The sequence below is a fragment of the Babylonia areolata genome, chromosome 2 (assembly GCF_041734735.1).
Source record: "Babylonia areolata isolate BAREFJ2019XMU chromosome 2, ASM4173473v1, whole genome shotgun sequence".
Taxonomy (NCBI): domain Eukaryota; kingdom Metazoa; phylum Mollusca; class Gastropoda; order Neogastropoda; family Buccinidae; genus Babylonia; species Babylonia areolata.
The window spans coordinates 55,466,454-55,494,216 of NC_134877.1; the positions used below are offsets into that span (position 1 = coordinate 55,466,454).

At 42.9% G+C, this 27,763-nt stretch overlaps 1 protein-coding gene across 1 annotated transcript in view; it reads right to left on the bottom strand.

Annotated features, from left to right (window-relative positions):
- Positions 1-27,763, bottom strand: part of LOC143279512 (adhesion G protein-coupled receptor A2-like) — an 83,038-nt gene that overhangs the window by 12,613 nt on the left and 42,662 nt on the right. The window contains exons 3-11 of the mRNA XM_076583565.1: positions 22,456-22,527; positions 19,960-20,031; positions 16,487-16,558; positions 14,380-14,543; positions 13,669-13,946; positions 12,864-13,142; positions 11,231-11,398; positions 9,848-9,942; positions 7,907-8,147 (exon numbers count right to left, since the gene is read on the bottom strand). Coding sequence (XP_076439680.1) covers positions 7,907-8,147; positions 9,848-9,942; positions 11,231-11,398; positions 12,864-13,142; positions 13,669-13,946; positions 14,380-14,543; positions 16,487-16,558; positions 19,960-20,031; positions 22,456-22,527 — 1,441 coding nt within the window. The remainder of the gene's footprint in view (positions 1-7,906; positions 8,148-9,847; positions 9,943-11,230; positions 11,399-12,863; positions 13,143-13,668; positions 13,947-14,379; positions 14,544-16,486; positions 16,559-19,959; positions 20,032-22,455; positions 22,528-27,763) is intronic.

Here is a 27,763-nt window from a genome sequence, read left to right on the forward strand (position 1 = left end):
CAGCCTTACCTACAAGACTATTAACAACACTTTATACAAAAAACACAAACACACACACACATACAAAAACAAAACAAAACAAACAAAAAACACCACCAACTAGAACAACACTGGAACTCGCGTCTGTTCATATGATGACAGTCAGCTGTATCCGACTATGTGCATTAGAACAGCAGAGGAGGCAACTGCTGTCCCGACTATCTGGGTTAGAATTTGATTATTATGGAGAGTGTCATGCCCAAGTTACATCCCCACTCTATCGGCCAAGAGGGTTTTAGGACAATCGGCAGCAGGACGGTTCCCAAAGGCCAACTAGCCCCCAAGGCTGCAGAACTAAGAACCAGTGCAATTTTGCCTCCTAGTTTGAGAGTCATAGTCCTTCACAAAAGACTAAGCTATTCCTATTACAATGGAGAAACCATCGATATTACAGCTCTCACTCTGCTACTGGCCCAAAGTTCATAACTAGTTAGGTACTCCCCACCCCCACCCCCCTCACTGACAATCATACTGGCTTTGTGTCAGTGTACCTCTTCCATGAGGATTCCATTCTCTCCTGCACCTCCTCCACCCTTCATACTGGCTTTGTGTCAGTGTACCTCTTCCATGAGGATTCCATTCTCTCCTGCACCTCCTCCACCCTTCATACTGGCTTTGTGTCAGTGTACCTCTTCCATGAGGATTCCATTCTCTCCTGCACCTCCTTCACCCTTCCCATGTAGTGGTGGTGACCAGGGTTTATCATGTATGTGGCAGCATAATGACACATGCTTTAATCCACATGTATTGACAGAATGTTCTGGATAACCAACCATGCAAGTCTTTAGCATAACAAGAGAAACTGGAATTCATATAGCTCTTTGACTGATACTTATAACAGAAAAAACTGACACATAATACTACTACTACTAATAATAGAAATATATTGCATGGTATTTTCATTACCTGACAAAAACGAAGGCAATGAAATTGTTGATTTAACAATGTAGAACTAAGAACTTAAGCTTCTAGTATTTTAGTGTGCATGTGCATATGTGTGTGTGTGTGTGTGTGTGTGTGTGTGTGTGTGTGTGTGTGCACATGCATACATGTTTGTGTGCATCTGTCCACCTGTCTTTGTAACTCACAAACTAAATGGTTTCCCTTGTTCCAGAGATGTTCAACCACAAACATACAGAGAGATACGGATACGGATACGGATGATTTATTCATCAGGCCATAGCCCCGATGAAGGGGTACACAAACAACATTTGTTACGTCACATTTGTTTGAATAAACACGAGAAAACCAAAATCACGTGAAATCACATGAAACACAGATACATTTGCAAAACACATTATGAGGTTACAATTTTTCTAAATTTAAACGCTTTGTGCAGGAAAATGGACAAATTCCATACATCATTTTGCCTTTTGGACGACATCAATAAGCACAACTTGAATGTACAAGGTAACATACAGAGAGAGAGAGAGAGAGAGAGAGAGAGAGAGAATCCCCCCAAAAAAACCCAATAAAACAACACTATCATCAGAAGAACACCCTCCCACTCCCAGCTCCCACCCCTTCACTCCCCCCCAAACCATCCCAACCAACAAAAAGCACCACACCAACAAACCTGAGATCTGCACAAAAGTTTGTACTTTTTTGTTGACAAATGCCCACCACCACCACCACCACCGACACACAAAACTCGTTCACATCCTGCACGACATCCTGTCGCTTCTCCAAACTCATAATTCTCCCAGCTGTGCAGACAGACACTGAAGCTTCTCCATCACACACACGCACACACACACACACACACACACACACACTATTCTCCTCACACCCCTACTCCACTCTACCACACCATCCATGACCCCCCACCACCACAAAAACAATACAACCCCACACCTCAAAGCCACAGCAGAAAACAGGTTGGTTGGTACTGAACAGGCCAAAAGTGAAGGTGAAACATGAGCAGTCAGACCATCCCGCCACCCCCCTCCCCCCCCCCCCCACATCCGCACCCTCCCCCCCCCAACACACACCCCTCCCAAATGCCCCCTGCTTGCCCCCACCACACACCAAAAAGGAACTCCTGAAGGGAAACAGAGGGGGCAGTCAAGTGTGACTGATTGCCTCCCCAAACCTTCCAACCATGCTTGTCCTGTCCTGTTCTCTCTCTCTCTCTCTCACAGAGAAAAAAAAAAAAGGGGGGGGGGGGGGGGCGCCCGCCTGCCCTAAGCTAAGCTTTCTTCTGAGGAAGGGGTGGAGGGAGAGACATTTATGTTGGAGTATGTCACACAAGACTGATCCAAGCATGACAGCCACCCCATCAATCTTTATCAGCAAGACAAATCTTAGTCTTGTAAGTATGCTCCCATGACACCCCCCCCCCCCCCCCCCCCCCCACCCCCCCAATCTATGGATGGCCCAAAAAGTGACTGCTGGGAGACAAGGCAGTAAGTAAGCATGGGCTGTGCAACTCTTTTCGTGTGTGTGTGTGTGTATGTGTGTGTGAACGACTGACTGGACACAGGTCACTCCAGATGTCACCACTACTACATGTACAGCTTGACTCGGTGGGAGGTGAACTTTGTCAACAGCCCCACAACACAGCAAGAAGCCCTTCTTCTGTTCTGTCCGTCAGCTTAACTCTCCTCCTCTCTTTCATGCCCTGACTGCTTCATTACCCTGCATGTATGTGACCACCAGTTCACTACAGTGGCCAGTGGCTGCCCTCAGCTCAACAAAAAAAACTTTCAAGTAGGCCTTTAAAAGCTGGGAGGTTTGGTCAAGATAATTAGCACAGCACACATCTTTTTCAACAACAACAATAAAAAAAAGAAAAAAAAGGACTCATCAGGATTTGTTGAAAGAAAACCTCACACCTGTACCGATGAGCCTTCTGATCTTCTGAAAGAAACAGACAGAAGAAAGAAAAAGAAAAAGAAAAAAGAAAAGAAAAAGGTCAAACACATGATATGCAAAAGTCTTTCATTCACACTTAACAAATCCTTGAACTTCTTTCATTCACATAACACATCCTCAAAATCTTCCTCAGTAAAAAGTGTGGCAGACACTCCACGCACCTATATACTGACAGACAGACAGACAGACAGACAGACAAGGAGAGAGCAGGGAGAGAGAGAGAGAAAGCAGTCACAGTGGTGGCTGTGGTGTGGTGGTTTAATGGCCACTTGGTTGCTAAAGGCCAGGAAGCAGTGACTGCTGTGGTCAGGGTCATGGCATGCACAACGGTGAAGTGAACCCCTGACACACAGACAGCAGGGAGTGTGACCCTGACAGCCATCACTTGCCGCTTCTTCTCACATTAACTCCTGGTTTCATCTGATTGTCAGACTTCAGACACTGGACCGATATAGCTCATGAAAATGACAACAACAAAAAACAAACGTTTCTGATCAAACTGGCACTTAGTCCATACCATTTCCATGCAAAGTCGGATGAGGCAGTCAGTGTTTGTGACCAGGATGCACAATTATCTGACTTTTTATGGCATCACAAGCAGAGATGAAATGATTTCAAGCCAGTATCAGTATGCATCGTCCATTCTGACAGTATGTACTTCATTCTTCGACAGTGTTTTCCTGTTCAAGGGAACAAATTCTGACAGCCTATTTCATTGCCATGCCACCAATAAATCTTTTTTTTTTTTTTTTGCTGGGGCAGTATATTCTCAGCTTTTTAATGCTATATTCTGTTGATTAAAATTTAACAATATATCCAATTTCAACCCAGTGAACTATATTACATTAAAGACAGAAAGTACAGGGACAAAATGTTTTCTTTTTCAATTAACCTGGTAACTGCTGAAATTATCCTTAAGAGAAAATATTTTTGGAGGGTTACAGAAAAAAAAATCGACAAATGTTACATAGGAAAACAGAAAATGAGAAATCCAAAAGAAACTGGTATGCACAAACATACCAATTCTTGATGCAGTGATTTCATGAAGACTGTATTTTCTTGTGTATGAGAGGATATAAACTTGTTGACAGAGTTAGTAATTGATAATATCTGTTTACACACAGACTGTAATATGCAAATAAAATTTTGTTAACTCATATATTGCATGACGGTAAATCAAATCACTGTTCAGTGGGTTCCTTCTCACTGTGGGGTCATGGGGAACGAAAAGGCCGATGCTCTCTCCAAGGCAGGCAGCAGAATGAAGCAGTTCAGCCACCCCGTGACCTACAGAGAGGCCAGGACCATCATCCACAACCGTTACCAGAACCAGTGGAAGAGACGGCTGGGTGCAAACAGTGGTGTCGATCCAATCCACCAGCTCCAGAGACACCAGCAGACAGTCCTCTTCAGACTGAGAACCGGCCACTGCCGACTACTGAGTCACCTTCACCGTATGAAGATCGCCCACACTGATGAGTGTCCATGTGGCACTGGACCCCAGACCCCTGAACACATCCTCCAACACTGCCCAACCCATGAAGCTCTACGGCGTCAAACCTGGCCAGGGGGCACGGAGCTACAGGCGCAGCTTTGGGGAGACCGCCACGACCTGGAGAAGACCGTGGGCTACATCGTGGCGACGGGGGTGACAGTCTGACGCAGCCAAAACATCGAACGCAGAAGAAGAAGAAGAAGAAGGTAAATCAAAGGGCTGAGAATGTCTTTGTTCAAATGGATACCCTATTTTCCATGCCTTGCTAGATGACACAGTTGTAAGTAATAAAAAAAAGAAAAAAAGAAAAAGAAAAAGAAACCTAGAGAGAGCGAGAGAGCGATAGGACGGTGTGGAACATGAGCGGGTCATGGTTTAGAGAGTGTAAGGGGTTGGGGGGAAAGGAGAGGGGAGGAGGAGAGGGGGGGGTGTTTATACAAAAGAAAAACCCTTGCAGTAACTCACATTCTTGTCAAGATAAACTATGAGTCAGTCTTGCAGGTTATGATATTACTGCACATGATGTCTACATTCTGATCAGATGAAGGCAAATCCTGCATTGGCGATGTTAACCCATGTGTGCACCACGGTCATTACCTAATTTATTATCAGTAGTGATTACTTCACTGAATGTCAAATGTTACTGATTCATTATGTGCTGAATGTAAATTGTGTTGAATTCTGTTGTATTGACTGAAAAGAATAGAACCTTCTTTGAACGGGGAAAACAAAAACAAAACCAAAAACACAACAAAACAACAACAAGAGAGGCAAGGCCTTCAAGACTCACTTGTGATAAATTAAGTCCCCTAGCATAAATTACAGAGTAATTTCCCTTCTTTACTATCTGCACCAAAACATTTGCAAAATAAATAAAAATTCCATGCTTAGCAAAAGAAGTTCCTGTTTGAACAAAAAAATGATAATAATGACTCGTCTTGTTGTTGTTTCAGAATAAGAGGTCAAAGTGCCAAGTTTAGAGAATACAAAAAATATAAATATAACAGAAAATGCAGTTTGCATATAATTAGGCTTCATTTTTTAATTTTTTTTGTGCCCATCCCAGAGGTGCAATATTGTTTTAAACAAGATGACTGGAAAGAACTGAATTTTTCCTATTTTTATGCCTAATTTGGTGTCAACTGACAAAGTATTTGCAGAGAAAATGTCAATGTTAAAGTTTACCACAGACACTCAGACACACAGACACACTGACACACACACAGACAACCAAACACCAGGTTAAAACATAGACTCACTTTGTTTACACAAGTGAGTCAAAAAACAGTGCCAATTTAGCTTTTTACTTTCCCACCAGTCTCCTCAATTGAGGATGGCTTTTGTACATGTGGAACATTTTGCTGTAAGAAATCATAATCTGTTTTGTGGATTATGCCGCAGAAAGGAGCGGCCTAACGTTGTGAAAGATCAAATGAGTATTCTAAACAGTTGCAATCTCTTCCATTCTGTAAGTGTCTTAAAAGTTGGAGTCTGAGAGATTTCTTCAGTGTTTGTGAGCAAAGGATACCAAAGTCATCTGCCATGTGTGCACTGGTTGTCTCCACTCGCTGATTGGGCTGGCAGCTGGTCAATGCTTTGACCCAAGGATCACACCATATACCATATTAGGACTGTGTTCATGTTTATCAACGATAAAAATACTTCTGGGTTCAACAGCAGTTATGACGCTATTTCTGTTTCTGGCTGAATAAAAATTCAATAAAGTTGGATGACGGCTTAACCCTTTGAGCCCTGACCACAGGTTTACCGGCGGTGGGGAGGGGTGTCATAATGCCTGGCCACTGGTTGAGTGGTGCGTAAACACTTGTGTTGTGTTTTGCTACTGGTTGACTTATATTGAAGAGCCAATCTGAAAGACCGTAATATTCTAACGCCAGCGAACACAGTACCAACATTGCCGCGCCCCCTCACTGTGTTTTGTGCATGTGCTTTGGATAAAAAAAGATCGATTTCTACCATGAAGTGTGCAGAGTCTCAAACTGACACGCCTCCTTTGATCAACTGATTCTGCATGCTCAGATTCATTTTCAACATCACTATCTGTAGCAAAATCATCCCATTCGAATTCCACCTCACTATCAGAGTAATCCTTGTCATACTCTACTTCCGATAAATCATCAAGCATATCAATTACTTGCTGCGTTGTGTAGTTGTTTTCTCACACGTTTTGTCCCTGATTTCTGCCCTGACGGGCCAGGTTGAGATCCTGCACGCTTCAAGTGTTTATGCACTGCTCAACCGGTGGCTGGGCATTATGTCATTTTTCTCTGCCACCAGTAAAGCGGTGGTCAGGGTTCAAAGGGTTAACCTGTCATGAAGGCAATACATCTGAAAGTACAGTATGATGCGTTAACCCTTCACGTCGACAATGAACAGGTTGGTAATGTAGAGACTGCTTGAAAAGGAACACTTTTCAATTTGTTTCTATGGATGTGAGGAACTGCGACAGACTGAAAAAGACAGTGAATTCCAGGTTTATACAGCTGAAGAATTAAAAACGTGCCATGTTCCCCTCTGTTCGATTTGGGAACGCAAAAGATTCTGTCTTCACACTGGTGAGCCCTTCAAGCTGAGGAGACGAACTGAAGAACCAGAGGGCTTCGGTCACCAATCATTGGAGGCCCCAGTGATATTAAAGGAGACAACTCCAGACACTTCCACACTTTTGATTTTGCTCTGCATATGCTGGTTCAGTCCCTTTGTTTTGGCTGCTGTTTTCTTTTGCAAGATTAAGAATAGCATTAATGCAAAAGGCAGGTAAGCTGAAAAAAAAATCTGATGTGGTATGAAAGTAATACTCCACAATGCAAACATATTTCATTGCCACAAAATATGTAGGTGCTTCTGTGAATAACACTCAACAGCATGTTATAGTTGGTCAATATGTTGCCAATGACACTTCTCTTTATCAAAAGGATCTGCATCTCAGTACAGATTTATTAGTGTATCAGTGTGAGTGTGTGTAAGTGTGTGTGTGTGTGTGTGTGTGTGTGTGTGTGTGTGTGTGGCCCTGTCCTGGGTGATTTGACTTTAATTTCTACTACGGAAGTAAATGCAAAAAGAGAAACGCTGAGTATTAGATGTGCAAATAATGCAACAAAATAATTTGTAATTGACAACACATATATCACTCTTACTACAAATCTAAGAAGAACCGAATCTTTAACCCTGAAGCACTAATACAGCGCACACCTGTAGAATCAGAGAAAAATCTTCAACACTGAAGCACTCTAATGCAGTGCACACCTGTAAAATGATCTGTTCTCAACCTGTCAAACACGATGTCCAGTGAAGCCTGACCCCAAGTCCACTTTTACCACACAGAGGATAATAAAACACACACACACACACACACACACTCACTCACTCACACACACACACACTCACTCTCACACACACACACACACACTCACTCACACACACTCGCTCTCACACACACCCACACTCACTCTCACACACACTCACACACACACCAACCTCGCTCCACAGATGCCGGTTCTCCGAACTGTTGCCCAGGCGGCTGCAGGTCAGCTGACGACCGCTGAGCCAGGACTGCCCCTGTCGGCGGGAGCGGCGCAGCGAGCAGTGCACCCGTGAGGCCCTCAGCTCCACCTCCCGCAGCACGATCAGGGCGATGTTCCGCGACGACTGCGACCAGTCCTGCACCCCAGGGTCTGCCTCTATGTTGGTCGTCAGGTTCTGGAGCACGTCCAGAACCCTGGAGAAGTGGAGAGAAAAAAAAAAGAAAAAGAAAAAGAGTCATCAGTTCTTGGAATTTATTTGTAATATTTTTTTTCCAATTCATAAAAGGCATCTTTTCCTACAATGCGACCAGTCCTGCACCCCAGGGTCTGCCTCCATGTTGGTCGTCAGGTTCTGAAGCATGTCCGGAACCCTGGAGAACGGGAGAGAAAAAAGAAAGAAAGAAAAAACAACAACACAAGAGTCAGTCCTTGGAATTTTTTGAGCTCTTTAAAATTTTTTTTTTTACTTCAATTCATAAAAGGCATCTTTTCCTACAATGCAACCAGCTCTGCATCCAAGGGTCCACCTCCATGTTGGTCGTCAGGTTCTGAAGCATGTCCAGAACCCTGGAATAAGTAGAGAGAAAAAGAGAAAGAAAACAAGAGTCAGTTCTTGGAAGTTTTTTTGGTATGCTTTTTAAAAATTTTGATTCATGAAAGGCATCTTTTCCTACAATGTGACCTGCCCTGCACCCCAGGGTCTGCCTCCATGTTGGTCGTCAAGTTCTGAAGCACGTCCAGAACCCTGGGAGAAAGGGGAGAGAGAGAAAAAAAAAGAAGAGTCAGTTCTTGGAAGATTTTTGTGTGTGCTTTTTGAAATCTTAATTCATAAGAGGCATCCTTTCCTACAATGCGACCAGTCCTGCACCCCAGAATCCACCTCCACGCTGGTTGTCAGGTTCTGGAGCACGTCCAGGACCCTGGGAGAAGGGGAGAGAAGAAGAAAAAAAGGAAAAAAGAACAAAAGAAACCCCACAAGAGTCAGTTCTTGGAATTTTTGTACTTTTTTCAATTTTCAATTTATAAAGGCATCTCTTCCTAAAATTTCTGGTGAATTTTCTTTTTTTTCTTTTTTTAAAGAGTGAAAAATTGTCAAAAAACAAACTAACTACACACACACACACACACACAAAGAAAAAAAAAAAGAAAAAAAGTGGATGTCCAGAACCCTGAAGAAGCAGGATAATCTCTTTTTTAAACCCCGTTGTTTTTTGTCAAAAAAGTCAATTATCAGTGCACATGGTCACAAAAACACGCACATGCAATATCACAAAGTGGTCATAAACAGTAATAATAATGTGTATTTATACAGTGCTTGCACTCAGGTTCCAGCTGCATTAAAAATACAAGTGGAATGAATAGAGAACAGGAATATATACTTTTTAAAATTGATATTATCTTAAACTTGCTAAAAATACTGTTTCTAAAAACAATGTAACATCGCTCATGATTCACACACCTCTCCACAATCACCCCACACATCAACGCACACAGGTGCACACAAGGAAGGACCTCTCATTTTAAAAACTCTGTTTAAACAAATGTGTTTAAAGATAAGATTTGAAAGATTCAACAGTGGAACCAAGGTCTGATACATTTTATGCAGGAAATTTTCAGAACCCCAAAGTCGATAGTGCGCAGATGTTCCGAACAAACCATGGGACCTGGCAGGTCTGTAATACCATATTTCTAGACGCTGAATAAAAAAAGAATGAATGAATGAATGAATGAACGAATCTTTATTTTCCAACGGTGAAGATATTAGCACTCTGGCTGACTTACACATCTGCTGTTGTTCTAAGAGACACACAAACATGTACGCATATAAAGAAGAAAAAGAAAGAAAGGACACACACACACACACACACACACACACACACACACAACTTCCTACCTTTTGGTGGACCGGCTATCCACCTGAGCCTTGCTCAGCAGTGGAGCCGGCAAGGCGGTCAGGTTACTGGTCAGCCACAGGACATTCTTTGACACCTGGCAAGGCAAAAAAAAGTTCAATGGGAGTGCAGTGTTATTACAGTAATGCTGCAAACTGTGATGCTGTGGCTGTTTCAACGCAGCACAGTGCACTACAGGTGTGCCAGGATGCTGCTGTATCCAAAACCCAGGTTTATGAATTTGTCTGTATTTCCAACAAACCAGATGCAACCAAAAACAAACAAACAGATAAACAAAAACAGAGTTCTGAGTATAACTAACTGCACCTGCAACATGTGTTCGCATAGAATGTTACGTCAACATGTACCACAATATAACACAGAAAATAAAACAGAGTAATCTCTGTACTTGTGTATATACAAAGACAAAAGATGACAAGTCTGAAGTCTCTGAGTCTTAAAGTGAAGCAGAACATAATACAGCACAAGTTTAGATGAAATAAGACTCTTTTCCCTTTTCCTCATTATTTTGTTGAATCAAAAAAAACAAAAGGGGGGGGGGTGGGGGGGAGGGGCACAACTTGTGAGTGAGACAAGTGCACTGGACTTCGTTCTGGTCAGTTGTCAGTGTGCATGCTTCGTCAATGGCACATTCCATTTGTCTCGTTTTAAGTCTTGAAGATAACACCCTGATTTTTTAAAAACTATTTCTTCCCATCTGAAAGTAAACTGTTAGCACTCCAGCCCCCTTAGCTAAGGATGCAGAGTATTTAATAAATACCCATAATCATTATGATCACAATGAAGGAAACAGAGACCCCAGGAAGCAGACTAACGTGCTGTGAGCTGAGGTAGTGTGTTTTATCAAACACCCATCATCATCATCATGAAAGAAAGCAGAGAGCCCAGGAGGCAGACTAACGTGTTGTGAGCTAAGGAGGTAGAATGTTTTATCAAACACCCATCTTCATCATCATCATGAAAGAAAGCAGAGAGCCCAGGAGGCAGACTAATGTGTTGTGAGCTAAGGAGGTAGAATGTTTTATCAAACACCCATCATCATCATCATCATGAAAGAAAGCTGAGAGCCCAGGTAGCAGACTAACGTGTTCTGAGCTAAGAAGGTAGAGTGTTTATCTAATACCCGTTAATAATAATAATAATGATATTCATATAGCGCTGAATCTTGTGCAGAGACATTCACATGCATGCGTAACTCTTCAAACTGGAGAAACTGAAGACAAGGAAGAGGCATGATGAAAGAAAGCAGAGAGCCCAGGAAGCAAACTAAGGTGTTGTGAGCCAAGGAGGTAAGAGTGTTTTATCAAATACCCATCATCATCATCATCATGAAAGAAAGCAGAGACCCCAAGAAGCAGACTAACGTGTTGTGAGGTGAAGGCGAGGGGCAGGAGGCGGTTCTGCAAGATGGAGGTGAGGTAGTGCACGTCCGTCAGCATGATGTCTGAAATCAGGCGCCGGTGCTTGGATGTCATGGACACCTGCTGCAGTCGCTGAATGTACCTGTCTATGTCCGTCCCGTTCAGATCCTCCTGGAAACACAGCAATGTGTCTGTCACAGTCTAATTGTTGTTTGTGTAATACCTATACTTATCTCACATCTGACATTCCTAGAAACACAGCAATGAGTCCGTCAGTCTGATTGTTGTTTGTGTGAAACCAACACTTATCTCATATCCAACAATCCTAGACACACAGCAATGTGTCCGTCAGTCTGATTGTTGTTTGTGTGAAACCAACACTTATCTCACATCTGACAATCCTAGACACACAGCAATGTGTCCGTCACAGTCTGATTGTTGTTTGTGTGAAACCAACACTTATCTCACATCCGACAATCCTAGACACACAGCAATGTGTCCGTCACAGTCTGATTGTTGTTTGTGTGAAACCAACACTTCTCTCACATCCGACATTCCTAGACACACAGCAATGTGTCCGTCAGTCTGATTGTTGTTTGTGTGAAACCAACACTTATCTCACATCCGACAATCCTAGACACACAGCAATGTGTCCGTCAGTCTGATTGTTGTTTGTGTGAAACCAACACTTATCTCACATCTGACATTCCTCCTGGACACAAAGCAATGTGTCTGTCACAGTCTGATTGTTGTTTGTGAAATACCTATACTTATCTCACATCTGACATTCCGAGAAACACAGCAATGTTTCCGTCGGTCTGATTGTTGTTTGTGTGAAACCAACACTTATCTCACATCCGACAATCCTAGACACACAGCAATGTGTCCGTCACAGTCTGATTGTTGTTTGTGTGAAACCAACACTTATCTCACATCCGACAATCCTAGACACACAGCAATGTGTCCGTCACAGTCTGATTGTGTTTGTGTGAAACCAACACTTATCTCACATCTGACAATCCTAGACACACAGCAATGTTTCCATCAGTCTGATTGTTGTTTGTGTGAAACCAACACTTATCTCACATCCGACAATCCTAGACACACAGCAATGTGTCCGTCACACTCTGATTGTTGTTAGTGTGAAACCAACACTTATCTCACGTCTCACAACAGTAACAGAGCTATTCCACCCCCTAAAAATGACAGTGACAATCTCATCAATACTGAAACAATGTCTTCCCATTCAGATTCTTCTGAAAAAGCAACATGTACATCACAGTCTGATCGTTGTTTGCGTGAAACCAACACTTATCTCACGTCTGACAACAGTAACAGTAGTATTCCTAATACTAAAAAAAAGACAGTGACTCATTGAAGCTGAAAGTGTCTTATCATTCATAAAATCTGTAACTGTCAATGGTTTATAAATCCTTTCCACAACAAATCCAAGCTTACTCTAGAACAGTAAGCGTTGTTGTCAACCACTGTGAACGAGACAAGACACCTACTATAAATAAGAAAGCTCACATGGCAAAAAACACTCCAACATAAAAATCAGACCAGAAACACCACACAAGCACCTCTCTCAACACGCTTCCATCTCACCCCACTCCGCCCAACCCTACATACGCACCCGAGCCAGCTTCTCCAGACTGCGCGTCAGGTCGGAGGTGAAGGCACAGGCAGAGGTGTTGAGGTTCCTCCAGGTGGCATGGTGGTCGCAAAGGTAGGTGACGTACCTGCCGGGGCCGCCCACCTGACATGGCTGCTTGGCCTTGACCCCGGCCAGCATCTCGTCAAAGACGTAGCGGCCCTTCGGGGTGGTGCGTGTGATGGGCGGGCAGGACAGGCCGATGTAGTTCAGCACCTCCACCTCCACGTGTTTGGTCACCTTGCCTTGCGGAGTGGTTACCTGCAGGAAGTGGGGGGGGGGGGGGGGGGCGGGAAGGAAGGAACATGAGGAGGAACAGTTAATTTTCATTATCATTTTTATTATTATCATTCACATTATTATTATTCTTCAACCCCTGAAATTATCATTAGTATTATTATTATGTTTATTATCCTTAGACACCTGAAAACAGAGTATGGTTTACCTACATGATGGTGTAAAAACGGTCATACAAGTAAAAGAGTGAACGTTGGGAATTGCAGCCAACGAACACAGAAGATTATTATCATGAGGCATGCGGAAAAAAAGTTTAAATTAAATGTGTGGCAGCTGAGAAATCTGGGTTTGAGTTACAAAAAGAACATGGGCATATCAGGTAAAAAGCCCACTCCTACATACCGTACGAGCGAACATGGGCGTATTAGAAAAAAATCCCACTCATGCATACTGTACGAGTGAGTGAACGTGGCAGCTGCAGCCCACAAACAAAAGAAAGTTCACCCCCTCCCCTCCCTCCCAGCTCCCCCGAACACACACACGCACACACCTGACAGCTCCAGATCCCCTCGTGGGACTTGTCCAGGTTCTCCACCACCAGGCTGTGGCTGACGATGGTGCGGTCGGGGCTGTAGCTGGTGTGCACGAAGACGCCCGCCGTCTTGTTGGTGCTCATCTCCACCTCCTCCTGCCCCTCCCGCACCCAGGCGATGGAGGTGCGGGGGTGGATGACCGAGGCCCGGCACTCGAACGGCAGCTTGTCCCCCTCAAACACCAGCTGGCTGTGGGAGGGCTTGATCTCAAACACCGGCAGCTGCAGGTCGTGCTCTGTTGGGAGGGAGAGGGGGAGAAAACAGTTTTTCATTTATCTGATAAAAAACAAAAAACAAAATTATAATAAAATCATTAGTAATAGTTGGCATTTATCTTTTTTTTTTTAATAATTTTTTTTCTTAGCTCTACATTTTTTAATTCAAAGGAACAACACCAAAATCTTTCCCTTAGTTGAACAACACCAACAAAATCTTTCCCTAGTTCATGTCAATTTTTTTTTCAATAATGCGCTCCTCCCCTCCCCCACATTCTTTTTGTATAACATGTTTCTTACTTTTTCCCCGTTTAATGAGAGCATGATGAAAAAAACATCAAAAAAAAAAAGACAAAAAAAAGACTAATGTGCTTATTCCTTATCCCACCCCTCGTGAATTTTTAAAAAAAAAGAAAAAAAAAAGTTTGTTCATCCATTCGTTTTTTTCCTCACCGCAGTGCAACTGGTCGGCGGTGAGCTTGCGCAGCATGCGTCCCTGCATGGGGGAGGGGAGGGCGCACACCGTTTCTCGGGCCAGCCGCACCTTCTTGCTCTCCGCCCACTGCACCACCCAGCGCAGGTGACAGTCGCAGCGCAGGTAGTCCGACCCAAAGTCTCTGAGACACACACACACACACATATCAGAACAGTTGCGTTATGTACACAAACCCGTTTTTTTTAGGAGAAATCAGTGGATGCGTAAAATTTCTGTAAATGAGCAGGATAGTCTCAGCATCCTTGAAGGTTCTTTCCCACTTTTTTTTTTTTTTTTTTTTTGTTCTCTCTTTTTTTTCTTCTTTCTTTTTGTTCCATCCATCATCATTTTTCTCCTTTCTGTTGTCTTTTCTTTCTCTTTTTGTCTTTTTTTTTTCTTCTCTCATCTCTTTATTCTGCCTTTTTTTCTCTCTCTCTTTCTCTCTCTTTCTTCCCCCTGTAATCTGTCTTCTTACCATTGTCAGACACTCTGATACTTCTTTTTGTTCATCGTGCAAGCATATGTTTTAGTCAACTTTAGTTCCTTGCACTTGTAAGCGTAACTTTTAGTTACTTTTGCTCATGACACTTTTGTGTTTTTAGTCACTTTAGTTCATTGTACAAGCGTTGTTTTCGTCACTTAAAGTTCTGTTAACTGCACAAGCAATATGAATATGTTCATCACTTTAGTTCACAGCACAAACATAGTTATCGTCACTTTTATCCATGGCACAAGCATTGTTTTTGTTACTTTTGTTCATTGCACAAGCATCGTTTTAGTCACTGTTCATTGCATAAGCACTGTTTCAGGCATTTTGTTGATTGCAAAAGGATTGTTTTTGTCACTGTCCATTGCATAAGCACTATTTTAGGCATTCTGTTTAAAGCACAAGCATTGTTTTAGTCACTGTTCATTGCATAAGCACTGTTTTAGGCATTTGGCTTATTGCAAAAGGATTGTTTTAGTCACTTAGCTCATGGCAGATGTAGACAGTCTTACTTTTAGTCATTTGTTTGTTGCACAAGCATTCTTTTTGTCACTTTGTTTATTGAAAAGGGTTGTTTTGGTCACTTTCTTCATTGCACAAACAGTCAGCCATTGTCATAGTCACTTTATTTATTATACATTCGAGCTGCTGTCTGGGTACAGCAAAATGTGTGTGTGTGTGTGTGTGTGTGTGTGTGCTCGCACACGCGCGCGTGCACGCGTGCCCCTGCACATATGAGAGTGTGTGTCTAAATTTGTACTGTATTTGTGTGAACTGCTTGTTTTCGATTTCTAATTCATGTCTGTACTTTTTATCTACTACCACCCCCACCCCCCTCCCCCCCTTTAACCCCCTCAAATATTCTTTATGACCCGGGTACACTTAGTTATAAAGACAAATTCTGTTCTATTCTAATTCTTTATCTCAAGCAATGACACCTTCCTACACATCTCTTGCATGACAAGATTCCTCATAAAATCTTGGGCAACAAACTCTATGGTCTCTTGTCCAAAAAAGTATCTCTTTCAAGAATTAAATCAATGTGAGTGAATGTGTACATGCATGTATACATAATATATATACACATGCTTGCCTGCCAGCTTGAGTATGTGTACATGTTTATGAAATTTATGCAAATCAAGATCATGTAAATCAAATATATATATATATATATATATATATATATATATATATATATGTTAAGAATGTTTGATATCATAATGCTTCTTTTTTTAACAATTCATTTTTCTTTATTTTGAATCTACATGATGGCATACAACAAGTTCCATACAAATTAATACACCAGTGACTAAGGATTGTTGGATTAGAAATCTAACAAACTTAAACAAAAGTTATCTTATTCCTTAATGTTATACATGGCTTGAAAGATTTTCAGGACAACAAAGGAACCGAAACTGAAAACACCCACAGCCTCCTATGTTACACCCCATCACCTTTACCAACATATAATGCAACGAAACTTTGAAAGCCTGCAAGAGTTGCATCTTCCTCAGCCTGATGACAGCACAGTGAGTTCACCAAGAGACACACACACAGGTCACATTCTTTTCAACATGGATCTATTCCATAGAGCTCACATTCGCCGCAGTGAAGTGAGGTCGTTGAACGTGCCATCAGGAATGGTGTTGATGTGATTGTTATTCAGCCATCTGGAAAACAAAAAAACAATGTACAAATGTAAAAAATATGTATAAAAAAATCAACAACAACAACAAAAGAAAAAGAACAGAGCGAACAAGAGCAACAGAATAAATTCTCTCTTCCTTTTTTCTTTCTATCCACGTCCTTCCTTTTTTTTTCTCTCTCTTTCCCACCCTGTCAGTAAGTAATCTCACTGTCATGATAATGAATTGTTAATAATATATCAGATCTGGCACTTTTGACAAGCTGAAGTGGCGATGTGGTTAGCATCATGGACTGATGGCTGGGAGTGCGTGAGTTCGATTCCAAGAGGAGGTGGGTTTTTCAGCACACGGGCAGCTCCTACCAAGAGCAGAGCATGCTATGGACTTAAATGATGTGTCTTTGGGTATGCTGCTCAAGTTTCCTGACCACCACCGCATGTGTGCATCTCTTGGACTGGTAAACACAGGAATATCATTATGAAAGGAAGAGTAGAGAGTACAGCCTTGACACACGGTCCCAGACCTCCATTATAACACCATCATCTTCCCCCCCTACTCCTTAATCATCAATGAAAACAAAACTGTCCTGAAATGCTGTGCTATTTCATGCCCTGCTCTCATGGTAACCTCAGTTTCGATCCCCTTACACTTCAATGCTTGGGGAGAGTCCTGTTCACGTCTTAATAATAATAATAATAATAATGGTATTTATATAGCGCTGGATCTTGTGCAGAGACAAATCAAAGCGCTTTCGCACCAGTCATTCACACGCATGCATAACTCTAAAACTGTAGAAACTAAAGACAAGGAAGGGCAGGCAAGGGAGGCTATTTTGGGAAGAGGTGGGTTTTAAGGCCAGACTTGAAAGAGCTGAGTGTGGAGACTTGACGAAACGTAAAAGGAAGTTCATTCCAGTCGCAAGGTCCAGAAACAGAGAAAGAACGGCGGCCAACAGTCGAATGTTTGAATCAGTATCAGCAGGTTCATGGGGGACTGTGGATGGAGAGACGTGGTGGCAGTCTCCACTCTTGTGGGGGTGGGGGTGGGGGGTGTGGGGGCCGGGGGGGGGGGGGGCTCACTCCATCTGGTTCCGCAACTACACCATTATTGTCATCTGTAGGGGGCTTAGTAGGTTAAGTCAGAACAGGCACTACTGAGCACCATCAACGTGACAGCAGCAGTGCACAGTCTCCTCTCGTGTGTGTGTCCTCCTGGTGACCTGACATTGATAGTTCCCTTTGGACTGTTGATGATGGCACATTTTGGGAAGAAAATACGCCTAAGTCATTTTGTCACAGACAGGGCCATAGAAAGAGGCAATGCAACGCCCTACCGTCAGCCCTTTCCTTCTGTATTTAAAAAAACCTAAACCAAACCTAGGGTAGGCTCCAAAGGCCTGACCAGTGACCTGGGTTTGTCACTTTACACATAGGTCAGGCTTTTTGTTTTAATCTTTTTTCTTTTTTTTTTAAAGCAGATTTAGTGTTATGTGGATCAGTCTGAACACTCTGACACCTCCTTGAAACTGCAACTGGAACTGGTGATCAAGGGGCAGAGTCAACAAACTCCAGCATTTCTTTTAAAACAAAGTCTTACGTCGCAGGAAGGAAGGAAATACTGACTAACTGAGCTCAAGTTCAATCTGGAGATGCATGTTACACACAGGTTACAACCATCTTTTCTTTTTTTATCAAGAAACAAAAACATCACATACAAAAACAATTAACAGCAGCAGACAAGTATACATGAAGAAGGCACATGAACCTGCGTAACACACACCATGGTGGTCCTTCTCCTTGTGATAAAACGAGAAAAAAAAAATGTTCATGACTTTTCCTCACAAAAGTGAAAACTGTGTCTACCACATCACATTTCTTATCTCTTTGTACTGTGGTGTATGATAAAGTGACAATAAATGCAAATTTCTAAACCTTGACCCCGACAGCATGTGCTCACTCACACTTTCTCTCTGAGTGCTCATTTAGTGTTGCTTCTAGCACTTCATAAAAGACCCCCTTCAAATGAACGAAGGGGCCATTTGGGCCCTAATGCATACAGAATGACAGTGTTTACTACACTAATGCTGTCATATTATCAAGTGTATGTGATTTAAAGTGGATTTTGATAGGCTGGCACCAAATTACGGCAATGTACTGTCCTATGCGGAGATCACACCTGATTTCATGCAGAGAAGTCTGCTGTGGCTGAAATCTAATGAACACAGTTCGTGATACAAATTATCCTTGTACTGTAAAGCCAACTTATAAATGAATAGTGAGCCACACAACAACAATGAATTCTTAAACAAATGAAAGCACTTACCACTCTTGTTCTCAAGCATTAATCATTGCATTCACAATCAACTCGAATGATACAGACAAAGACACACACACATCCGTTCACACTCACAGCCCATTTATTGAAAAGCCTCTGGATCTTTATCTTGTTATAATTATTTCTTTTTGAAGCTGAATGCAGCAACAAAATGACAGCAAAAATGACCAGTCTTCTCCAACCATGGTCGATTAAAGTTAAATTTGACTGTAATTTTGTTAACCATGTGCACTTTACAGATTATGCACACAGCAGCTGTGAAATTTGCACTACTGCAAGCGCTGTTCAAAAGGGCAGCCGATTTCAATTTCCTGCAGCCTAGCTGGTCCACTGGTTTTTATTCTATGTGACCAGATTAGATTCTGCCTGATTAAAAGCAATTCTGCAATGCAGAAGCAACACAGTGATAAAGGCATTGTTTTGTCCTTTGAAGTGTTAAAAAAAAAAAAATGTCTACCATTCTGTCCTGTGCTTAGAAACCAACTTTCTGTGACATTTGTTGTAAGGGAGAGACAGTACGACATCACGCCAGTGTTTGCTGCACTTTGATCACCAGTTCTTTTCACATCAAAGATGCACACACACGCATGCACACACACACACACACACACACACACACATTTTCTCTCTCTCTCTCTCTCTGCCTCCCTCAACCTTCTCTTGTGTTGATATATGCACAGCTTTGTCACTTTTGTAGTTTAAAAAACAAACAAAAAAAAAACAAACAAAAAACCCACACACAAAAAAAAACAACAACAACAAAAAGACAAAACATCGCAAACATAACCTCCTCTTAATACAGTAGAAACAGGGAACAGCATCAGACTCTGCCATTTGCCCGTCAAGAGAGAGAAAAGCATTATCCCCCCTGGAGTCGGGTGCACTTTTCTCACCAGCTCCTTTCTCATCAAAGGCACCTAACGGCTGGCGAGCAAATGGCACAGACGCCACAGGCCATGGAGGCTTTATTTTCCTTTTTCTTTTTTTTTTGGAGGGGGCTGGGGCAGGGGGTGAGGTGGGGCAGAGGGATTTTTGCCCTCTAAATATACAGGAACTCTCACTCTCACACAACTGCAGCGCAGTGCACTTACAATTTCTCCAGTTTGGGCAGTCCTGTAAACATGCTGCTGTTTATGGTTCCAATCTTGTTGAAACTCAGGTCCCTGGACAGAAAACAATAGCATGCACTTCAGTTCAACTTTAGTGCACACAACTAGGATCACTTTCAATAAGTAGATATCTAACCTTAAAAAAGATCCCATTCAATTTCTAAGCTTCAGTGTACTTGGAAATACTTTTCAAGTACAAGGAACAACTTTATAAAATCCATTTCTTAATTTCTAAACTTTAGTGCGTACATGAATACTTTCATTAGTTTCATATCAACTACAACAAACCACGATAGTTGTTTTTTTTTATAAAATCAATTTCAATTTCCAATCTCCAGTACGGACAAGAATACATTTGAGAGTAGGGAAACTTTATTTCAAACCTTATTTTCATCATTCATTTTAATATAAATTGAAAAAATAAAAAAGGAAAAGAAAAAAAGAAAGCATATAGCATAACACATCAGCAATCGAAGTTCATGAATTTTTATTTCTCTTTCAAAAATCATTCAAGACTGGAAAGAAAGAAAGAAAAAGAAAAAAAAAAAAAAATCCAGTACAGAGTGGAGCAAAGGAAGACATAACCAGGTGGGACGGAAGGAGAATGGATGAAGGGGTTGTGTGTGTGTGTGTGTGTGTGTGTGTGTGTGTGTGTGTGTGTGTGTGTGTGTGAGTGAGTGAGTGTGTGTGTGTGTGTGTGTGTGTGTGTGTGTGTGTGTGTGTGTGTGTGTGTGTGTGAGTGTGTGAGTGTGTGTGTGTGTGTGTGTGTGTGAAATCTCAAGAGGAGAAGATACACAAAGAGATGGGTGGGGGAAGTGGAGCCCCAGAAGAAGGATGGCAAACAGTGTGGAAAGAGGAGGATATCACTCAGTATTATCACAGTCCTTCAGAAGATATCAACTTTTACTACTCCCTTTTTTTTTCTTCTTCTTCTTTTTTTTTTTATAACTTTTTTGTTTTTATTCATTTCTACCTTTTGATTTCAGTAAAAACAAGCATTTGCTCTTATGAAGGCAAGCAAAATCTCTCTCTCTCTCTCTCTCACACACACACACACACACACAGCAACAGTAGAAACAAATGTTGTGTGGAAAGACATGTCCACTGTTTCTACTTTTCTTTTTTCTTTCTTTCTTATCTATTCATTTTTGCTCTAAAACAACAACAAGATATGTTATCAAGGCAAGTAAACCAACAGCAAAAAAAAAAAGAAGAAAAAAAAAAAAGAGGTAGAAATGTTTTACCCAAGAACAAACTGGAGTCTGGAGACAGGTGTGCACTGTTCTGTGTTTACAGTGGGCACTGTTCCATTTGTATGGACTATACATGTCAGTTTTAGTGTGCCTGTCACTGAGTGTGAAAGAGTGTGTGTGTATTTATATATGAGAGTGCAAGCATAAATAAGTTGTACATTCACCTCAGAATGCAAACGCAGATCTATCCATACCGTGACATGTATCTCTTGTATCAGTTATCTTGCACCTCAGCCACAGCACAGTGTTTCATGCTGCGTAAAAAAAGAAATTAAAAAAAGCTTTGTGATCGACACAGCAGAGTACAGAGTAGCACAGACTGCTCCCAATCAACTTGGTGGATTTTGAGAAAGCCTTGGACAGCATCCACAGGGAAAGCCTATGGCGTGTACACCAAGCTTATGGGATCGCATTGCAGATCATCCTTCTCATCAAGAGCTTTAACGCCAACTTCACATGCAACTGCAAAGGAGGAAACAGCAAACACAGTTTCAAGGCGAAGACAGGAGTGAGGCAAAGATGGGTAATGTCAGCACCGCTCTTCAACTTGGCCATAGACTGGGTGATGCCAAGAACAACTGAAGATCAACCAAGAGGTATCAGATGGACTCTCCTCTCAACACTGAAAGATCTGGACTTTGCAGACGACCTGGCACTGGTCTCGCAAACTCATCATCACATGCAGGAGAAGACAACCCATCTCAGCAACTTTGCACAGCAAACCGGCCTGAAGATCAGCCAGAGGAAAACAGAGCTGAAGACACTGAACATTCCATATGAAAAACCTCGGAAGAATCCTGTTATTCTTCTGACCCAATACAATGTCCAATTCCAATCAGCAGCTACTCGCTCAGCGCAATAATGAGGACATGGAGACCATCATCCTGAGAAGGCAGTGGAAATGGATTGGACACGTCATGCGAAGGTACCATCACCAAGACAGCCCTTGACTGGACACAAGAAGGTAGACACAAGACAGGAAAGCCAAAGAACATATCGCACAGAGCAAGATCTTGAAGCACACTTGGGAGTACCTTTCAGAGACTGGCCCAAAATAGATGAGAGTGGTAGATCTTCACTGTTTCCCTACACACAAACGTGCAAAAAGTCTTGCAAACATACGCACCTACTCTGCACACTGAAACCTTCTCTTCTTTCTTGAGAGTCTGAAACACACATGGGTGTGCACAAGCAAACACATACACACACACAGAGGTGGACTCACAGGTGGCGAAGATTCTGCAGTCCTTCAAATGCCCCAGGCTCGATGATGCTGATCTGATTGCTACTCAGGTTCCTGAAACAAAATTGAAAGGAATCTAATATATATATTAAAAAAACAAACAAAAAAACTTAAAAACAGCACACACACAAAAATTTTTTTTTTTTTTTAAACCCAAAAACAACAACAAAAAACAAAAACAATCATCAAATCTTCCAAAAATCCTGTCATCAAATCTTCCAAAGACTTTGGCATCAAAAGATCCAGTGGTATCAAATCAGACATCTAAACTGTAGCATTTCTTCAAGACATATTTATTATTTATATAGTACCATATATACACAAGATATATATAATATAGAAGACACCTGCATGATTGGATGTGACTAGAATGCATGTGTGGGTCTGCATGCATGCAGACCCACAGACAGACAGACAGACACACACACACACACACACACATGCATGCATGCAAATATGCACACAAAATACGCACACAAAGATCCAAATAAATAAGTTAACTTTTGTAAAGCCAAAATGGGATTCAAAAAGAAGTAAAAAAAGAAAAAGACCCATGTCAACAAACAGAGTCAACTTAAAAGACACACAAAACAACACCCCAGCAATTACAATGATTAATGCAGCTGATCGATTATGTAAAAAATTACGTCAATTTTGCAGGTAGAACACATGTCAACCCTCAATGAAGACAAAATGCAATACAGAACACAGAAATCTTTACTCTTTCCAATAAAAATTAGTGGTGTAATATAATACTCAGTCATTGAATATGCAGTACAAAAAATACATATAAAGCTTAAATGTCAACCGGAAGTAAACCTCACATACAACAGTCATACATACACATGCAAAAATCACACCAAACATGAAAAATACTTAAAATGTTAACTTAAGTGTATAAATCACCCAACCAATAACTGAAAAAATTTAAGAGAGAGTATTGCAAATACCCCATATGTGTAAGCCATTGCACTCATATGGTGCAGAAATTATTGTTAAAAGGTAGGCACTGTCAAACCCTGGGCCCAAAGACTGGTAAACGCAAACCATCCACCCTTCAATTGGCTGGCATCCTAACGCTGGCTCCCCTCTGCCCCTCAAAGTGTTGATCTGGCATTCTCATCAAGCCAACTAATGCCCTGATGACGCGACCTTTCCCCTGACATTCAATTACACAGAATCTGTCTCCATTAAGAGACCGCACCGTCACACAAACAGACAGAAAATTACCATGCTCCCCAATCTGAAACAGTTGACACTTAACCTGACTTGTATAAGAGGCATAAAACACACCTATTTGGGGCTCCCAATTTCTGTCATTCTTAACAAGGGAAGGGGGTGGGCAGTGGGGACTCGACTCAAGCTCAGCTCTAAAATTCTTAGGAGTATTTTGACTCCCATATATATGTCTGCATGTGCATGCATACGTGTGCATGTGTGTGTAAAGGGTGGGGGATTGGGCGAGTAAGGGTGTGTAGTGTGTGTGTGTGTGTGTGTGTGTGTGTGTGTGTGTGTGTGTGTGTGAGTGATTCCTTTATTAATCAGTGCCTATAAAACTGAGAAAACAGAGGAACTGATCAGTGTTCCAAATTCAAGACTCCTTCACTTCAGAAATGATACTTATTTGCATCTTGAAATAGTTGTCCACTACAAGCACACACACACACACACACATACCCACACAAAAACACCCTGTATCTGCTATTATGCATCTAGCTGTGTCAACACAACGCTATCCTGATCAATATGCACACATCAATTTATCATGTATTTATAAGGAAGCCATTCAGAAGGAAAAATATATAACTTTCTAAAACACACATGAAAAAAACCCCAAAAAAACACACAAATGAATGACCCTGTACAGTCTGAGCCTTGGGTCTCTGCAACAAAGTCAGTTGCACGCTAACCCCCCCAACAAAAGGAGAAAAATGATGACAATAATGAGGAGGAGGAGGAGGAGGATGGTAAGGATGGAGACTGAGCCTCAATGTTGACCCATTCCTCGGCCATCCTAACCCCCCACCCCTCCCCACCACCAGCTGGAAGATATGGCGGTAGTAGAAGTACTATAATGAATGGTCTCTGGATGGGGCCCGTGAGGGTGAATGGACTAGACAGGGAGCGGATGCCGTTAATGGGCGAAACGTGTCACTTGCTGGCTCGGCTCAGTTTGTTCAGGCCTCTCTCTCTCTCTCTCTCTCCAGCTCAGAGGGCTAAAAGAGGGGGGGGGGTGGGGGGGGGGGGGGGCAATTTGTGGTGACACTGCTTGTAATGCTCTTAGGCCTGACACCTGCCACCGCTACTGCTTGTCTTTTTCCTGTTATTGCCCTCTCTGTACCACCCACCACCTACTTGCTACTACCCCTTCTTCTCTTTGAACTCTCTTTCTCTGTTTGTGTGTATACATATGTGTGTGTGTGTGTCACTCACCCTTTCTTTCTGTCTCTGTGTGTGTATGTGTGTGCGCGCGCGCGCGTGTGTGCATGTGCGCATGTATGTGCATGCATATATGTGTTTGTGAATTCAAAGGAAAGGCTGGAGTCATACTAAAGGAAATACAGTGAAAAGGATGAAAGGAAAAGACACACACACACACACACACACACACACAGATAGGGAGGGAGGGCGAGTGTATGTGTGTGAGTGGGAGTGAGAGAGGGAGAGAGAGAGAAACATACAGAGAGACACAGAAAGAGAGGAGAGACAGAGAGAGAGAGAGAGAGACAAATACGGATCACAGAAAGGAAGAAAGATGGATACAAAGACACACTGAGAGAGAGAGAGAGAGACTCAGAGAGACAGAGACTCAGAGAGACAGAGACACAGAGAGAAAGACAGAGAAAGAGAGAGAATAAAACGAAGGGAAACAAATATTGACTGTGTCGAATGAAAGGAACACGTACTGGGGACCATGAACTAAAAGAACTCGAGGAAGGGAGACTATAATGACTGTGTAGTCTTGCAAGAGAGAGAGAGGGAGAGAGAAACTGAGAGAGGGAGTGTGTGTGTGTGTGTGTGTGTGTGTGTGTGTGTGTGTGTGTGTGTGAGAGAGAGAGAGAGAGAGAGAGAGAGAGAGAGAGAGAGAGAGGGACAGACAGACACACACACACACACACACACACAGAGAGAAACAGACAGGGACACACAGACAGAGTGGGGGCAGGAGAGGGAGAAAGAGAGTACTGCACACACACACACACACACACACACACACACTGAAACGCACACGCAAGCAATGCCCGCGCACCCATGCGCGCGTGTGCACACAATCACAGACACCACCCCACCCCAACCCCACCATCACCCCACAGTAAGTAACAGCAGAACACGACCTGATACAGCTAAAAACAAACCATTCAGCCACAGCAAAATAAAAACAGGTCATCCCCCCCCCACCCCCGCCCCTCCCTCCCAACACACACTCCTTCCACCACCCCACCCTCCCACCCCCACTGCATTTTACCACCCCTCTACCCTCGCCCAACCCCATTCCATCTCAATAATAAGTCCTACCCATCTTGCTCAGGGTCCCTGCTGCTGATCCCACTGCGAAGTCAATGGCGTGAAGGGCAATTCTGCCAGTGTGTGTGGTGGGGTGGGGAATAGGGGGTCAGGCGGGATGGAGGACTGAGATAGAGGGAGGGCGGGGGGGGGGGGGGGGGGGGAGAGAGTAGAGGGAGGAAGAAAATGTGTGTATGTCCGTGCGTGCGTCCGTCCGTGCGTTTGTTGGGGGGGTGGGGGAGAGGGAGGGAGAGAAACAATGGGGGTGGGGGGTGGATCGACAGACTGAGAGAGAGAGAGAGAGAGAGAGAGCGAAAAAGAAAGAGGGGGTGGGGGGAAGGGAGAGAGAGAGCGAAAAAGAAAGAGGGGGTGGGGGGAAGGGAGAGAGAGAGAGGAGAGAGAACGAGAGAGAGAAAGCGTGTGTGTGTGTGTGTGTGTGTGTGTGTGTGTGTGTGTGACCGAGACTGAGAGACAGAGAGAGAGAGGGGGGAAGGGCGGAAAGGGGGAAAGAAAGAGAGAGAAAGGAAAGGAGGAACAGACAGACAGAGAGAAACTGAGAAAGAGACATAACACTGCACTCTGCAGTAACAGTGTGAGCCAAGACTGGCTGTCCAACAACCCCCTCTCTCACTCTGGGTCCCTGCTGCTGATCCCACTGTGCCGTCAATGGCGTGAAGGGCAATTCTGCTGGAGAGTGTGTGTGTGTGTGCGTGTGCGTGTGTGTGTGTGCCCACGCGTGTGTGTGCTTACCTTTGTGTGCCTGCATGTTTGTATACATATATACTTTATAGCGTAAGCGTATTGGCTTTTCCGTCAATGTTTATGCTGCTTTTGTAAATCGTGCGGGGGATTTGGGGGGGGCGGGGGTTCTCATCCAGTTCATAATCGAGCATTCATCAACAACTGATGTTGATGCGCATGTACACAGACAAGGCTGTTGTTTTCCCCATTCCATAAACAATACACCAAATTTTGATTTGAAAAAATGAGATATAATTTTGTTTGAGACGCAGATTAAGACGAAGAAGGAAGTGACTGTAAATGTAATCAAAGAAGAGGGTCGGGGGTGAGGGGGTGGGGCGGGGGAGGAGGAGAGAGATAGACAGACAGACAGTGACAGAAGAGAGAGAGAGACAGACCGACAAAGAAACATACATAATAATTGCATTTATTGGGGTGGGGGTGGGGGGTGGGGGTGCAGAGTGTGCAACAGATAAGATGCTTGGTGAGAGGAATAAGAGGAGAGAAGAGTGGAAGGGGGGCGGAGGTTCGAAGGGCGGGGGGGTGTCGGGGGGGGGGGGGATACACTCACGTAACGACTGGAACATAAAACACAGATCGTTGACAACAACAGCAACAACAAACAAAAACAAAAAATAACACACACACAAAAAAAAGGGGAAGAAGAAGTCTGACAGTACAAACAAACGTACAGCTCTATATAGCAGCTATGGGAGGCCCACAGATCCACTGACTTGAACCCTGTCCAACCCAACATATCGATCCTGACCGAACAGTCACACCCTCCTCCTATTCCTTCTGCTGCTTCACTTTTCTTTTCTTTTTTTTTTCTTTTTTAAATAAAAATGTTTAAAAAAAATAAAAACCTTCAAGACAGGAGGAGGGGTGGGAAATATCGCAATGCACTGTATTAGTACTGCTTCCATTGTATTTTGTATGGTACTGAATTGTGCTGCTTGCTATGTATGATAGTACTGTATTGCGGAGTGGTGGCCTGGTGGTATCACGTCTGCCCTGGTAGCGAAAGAAAATCTCCAGGCCGGGG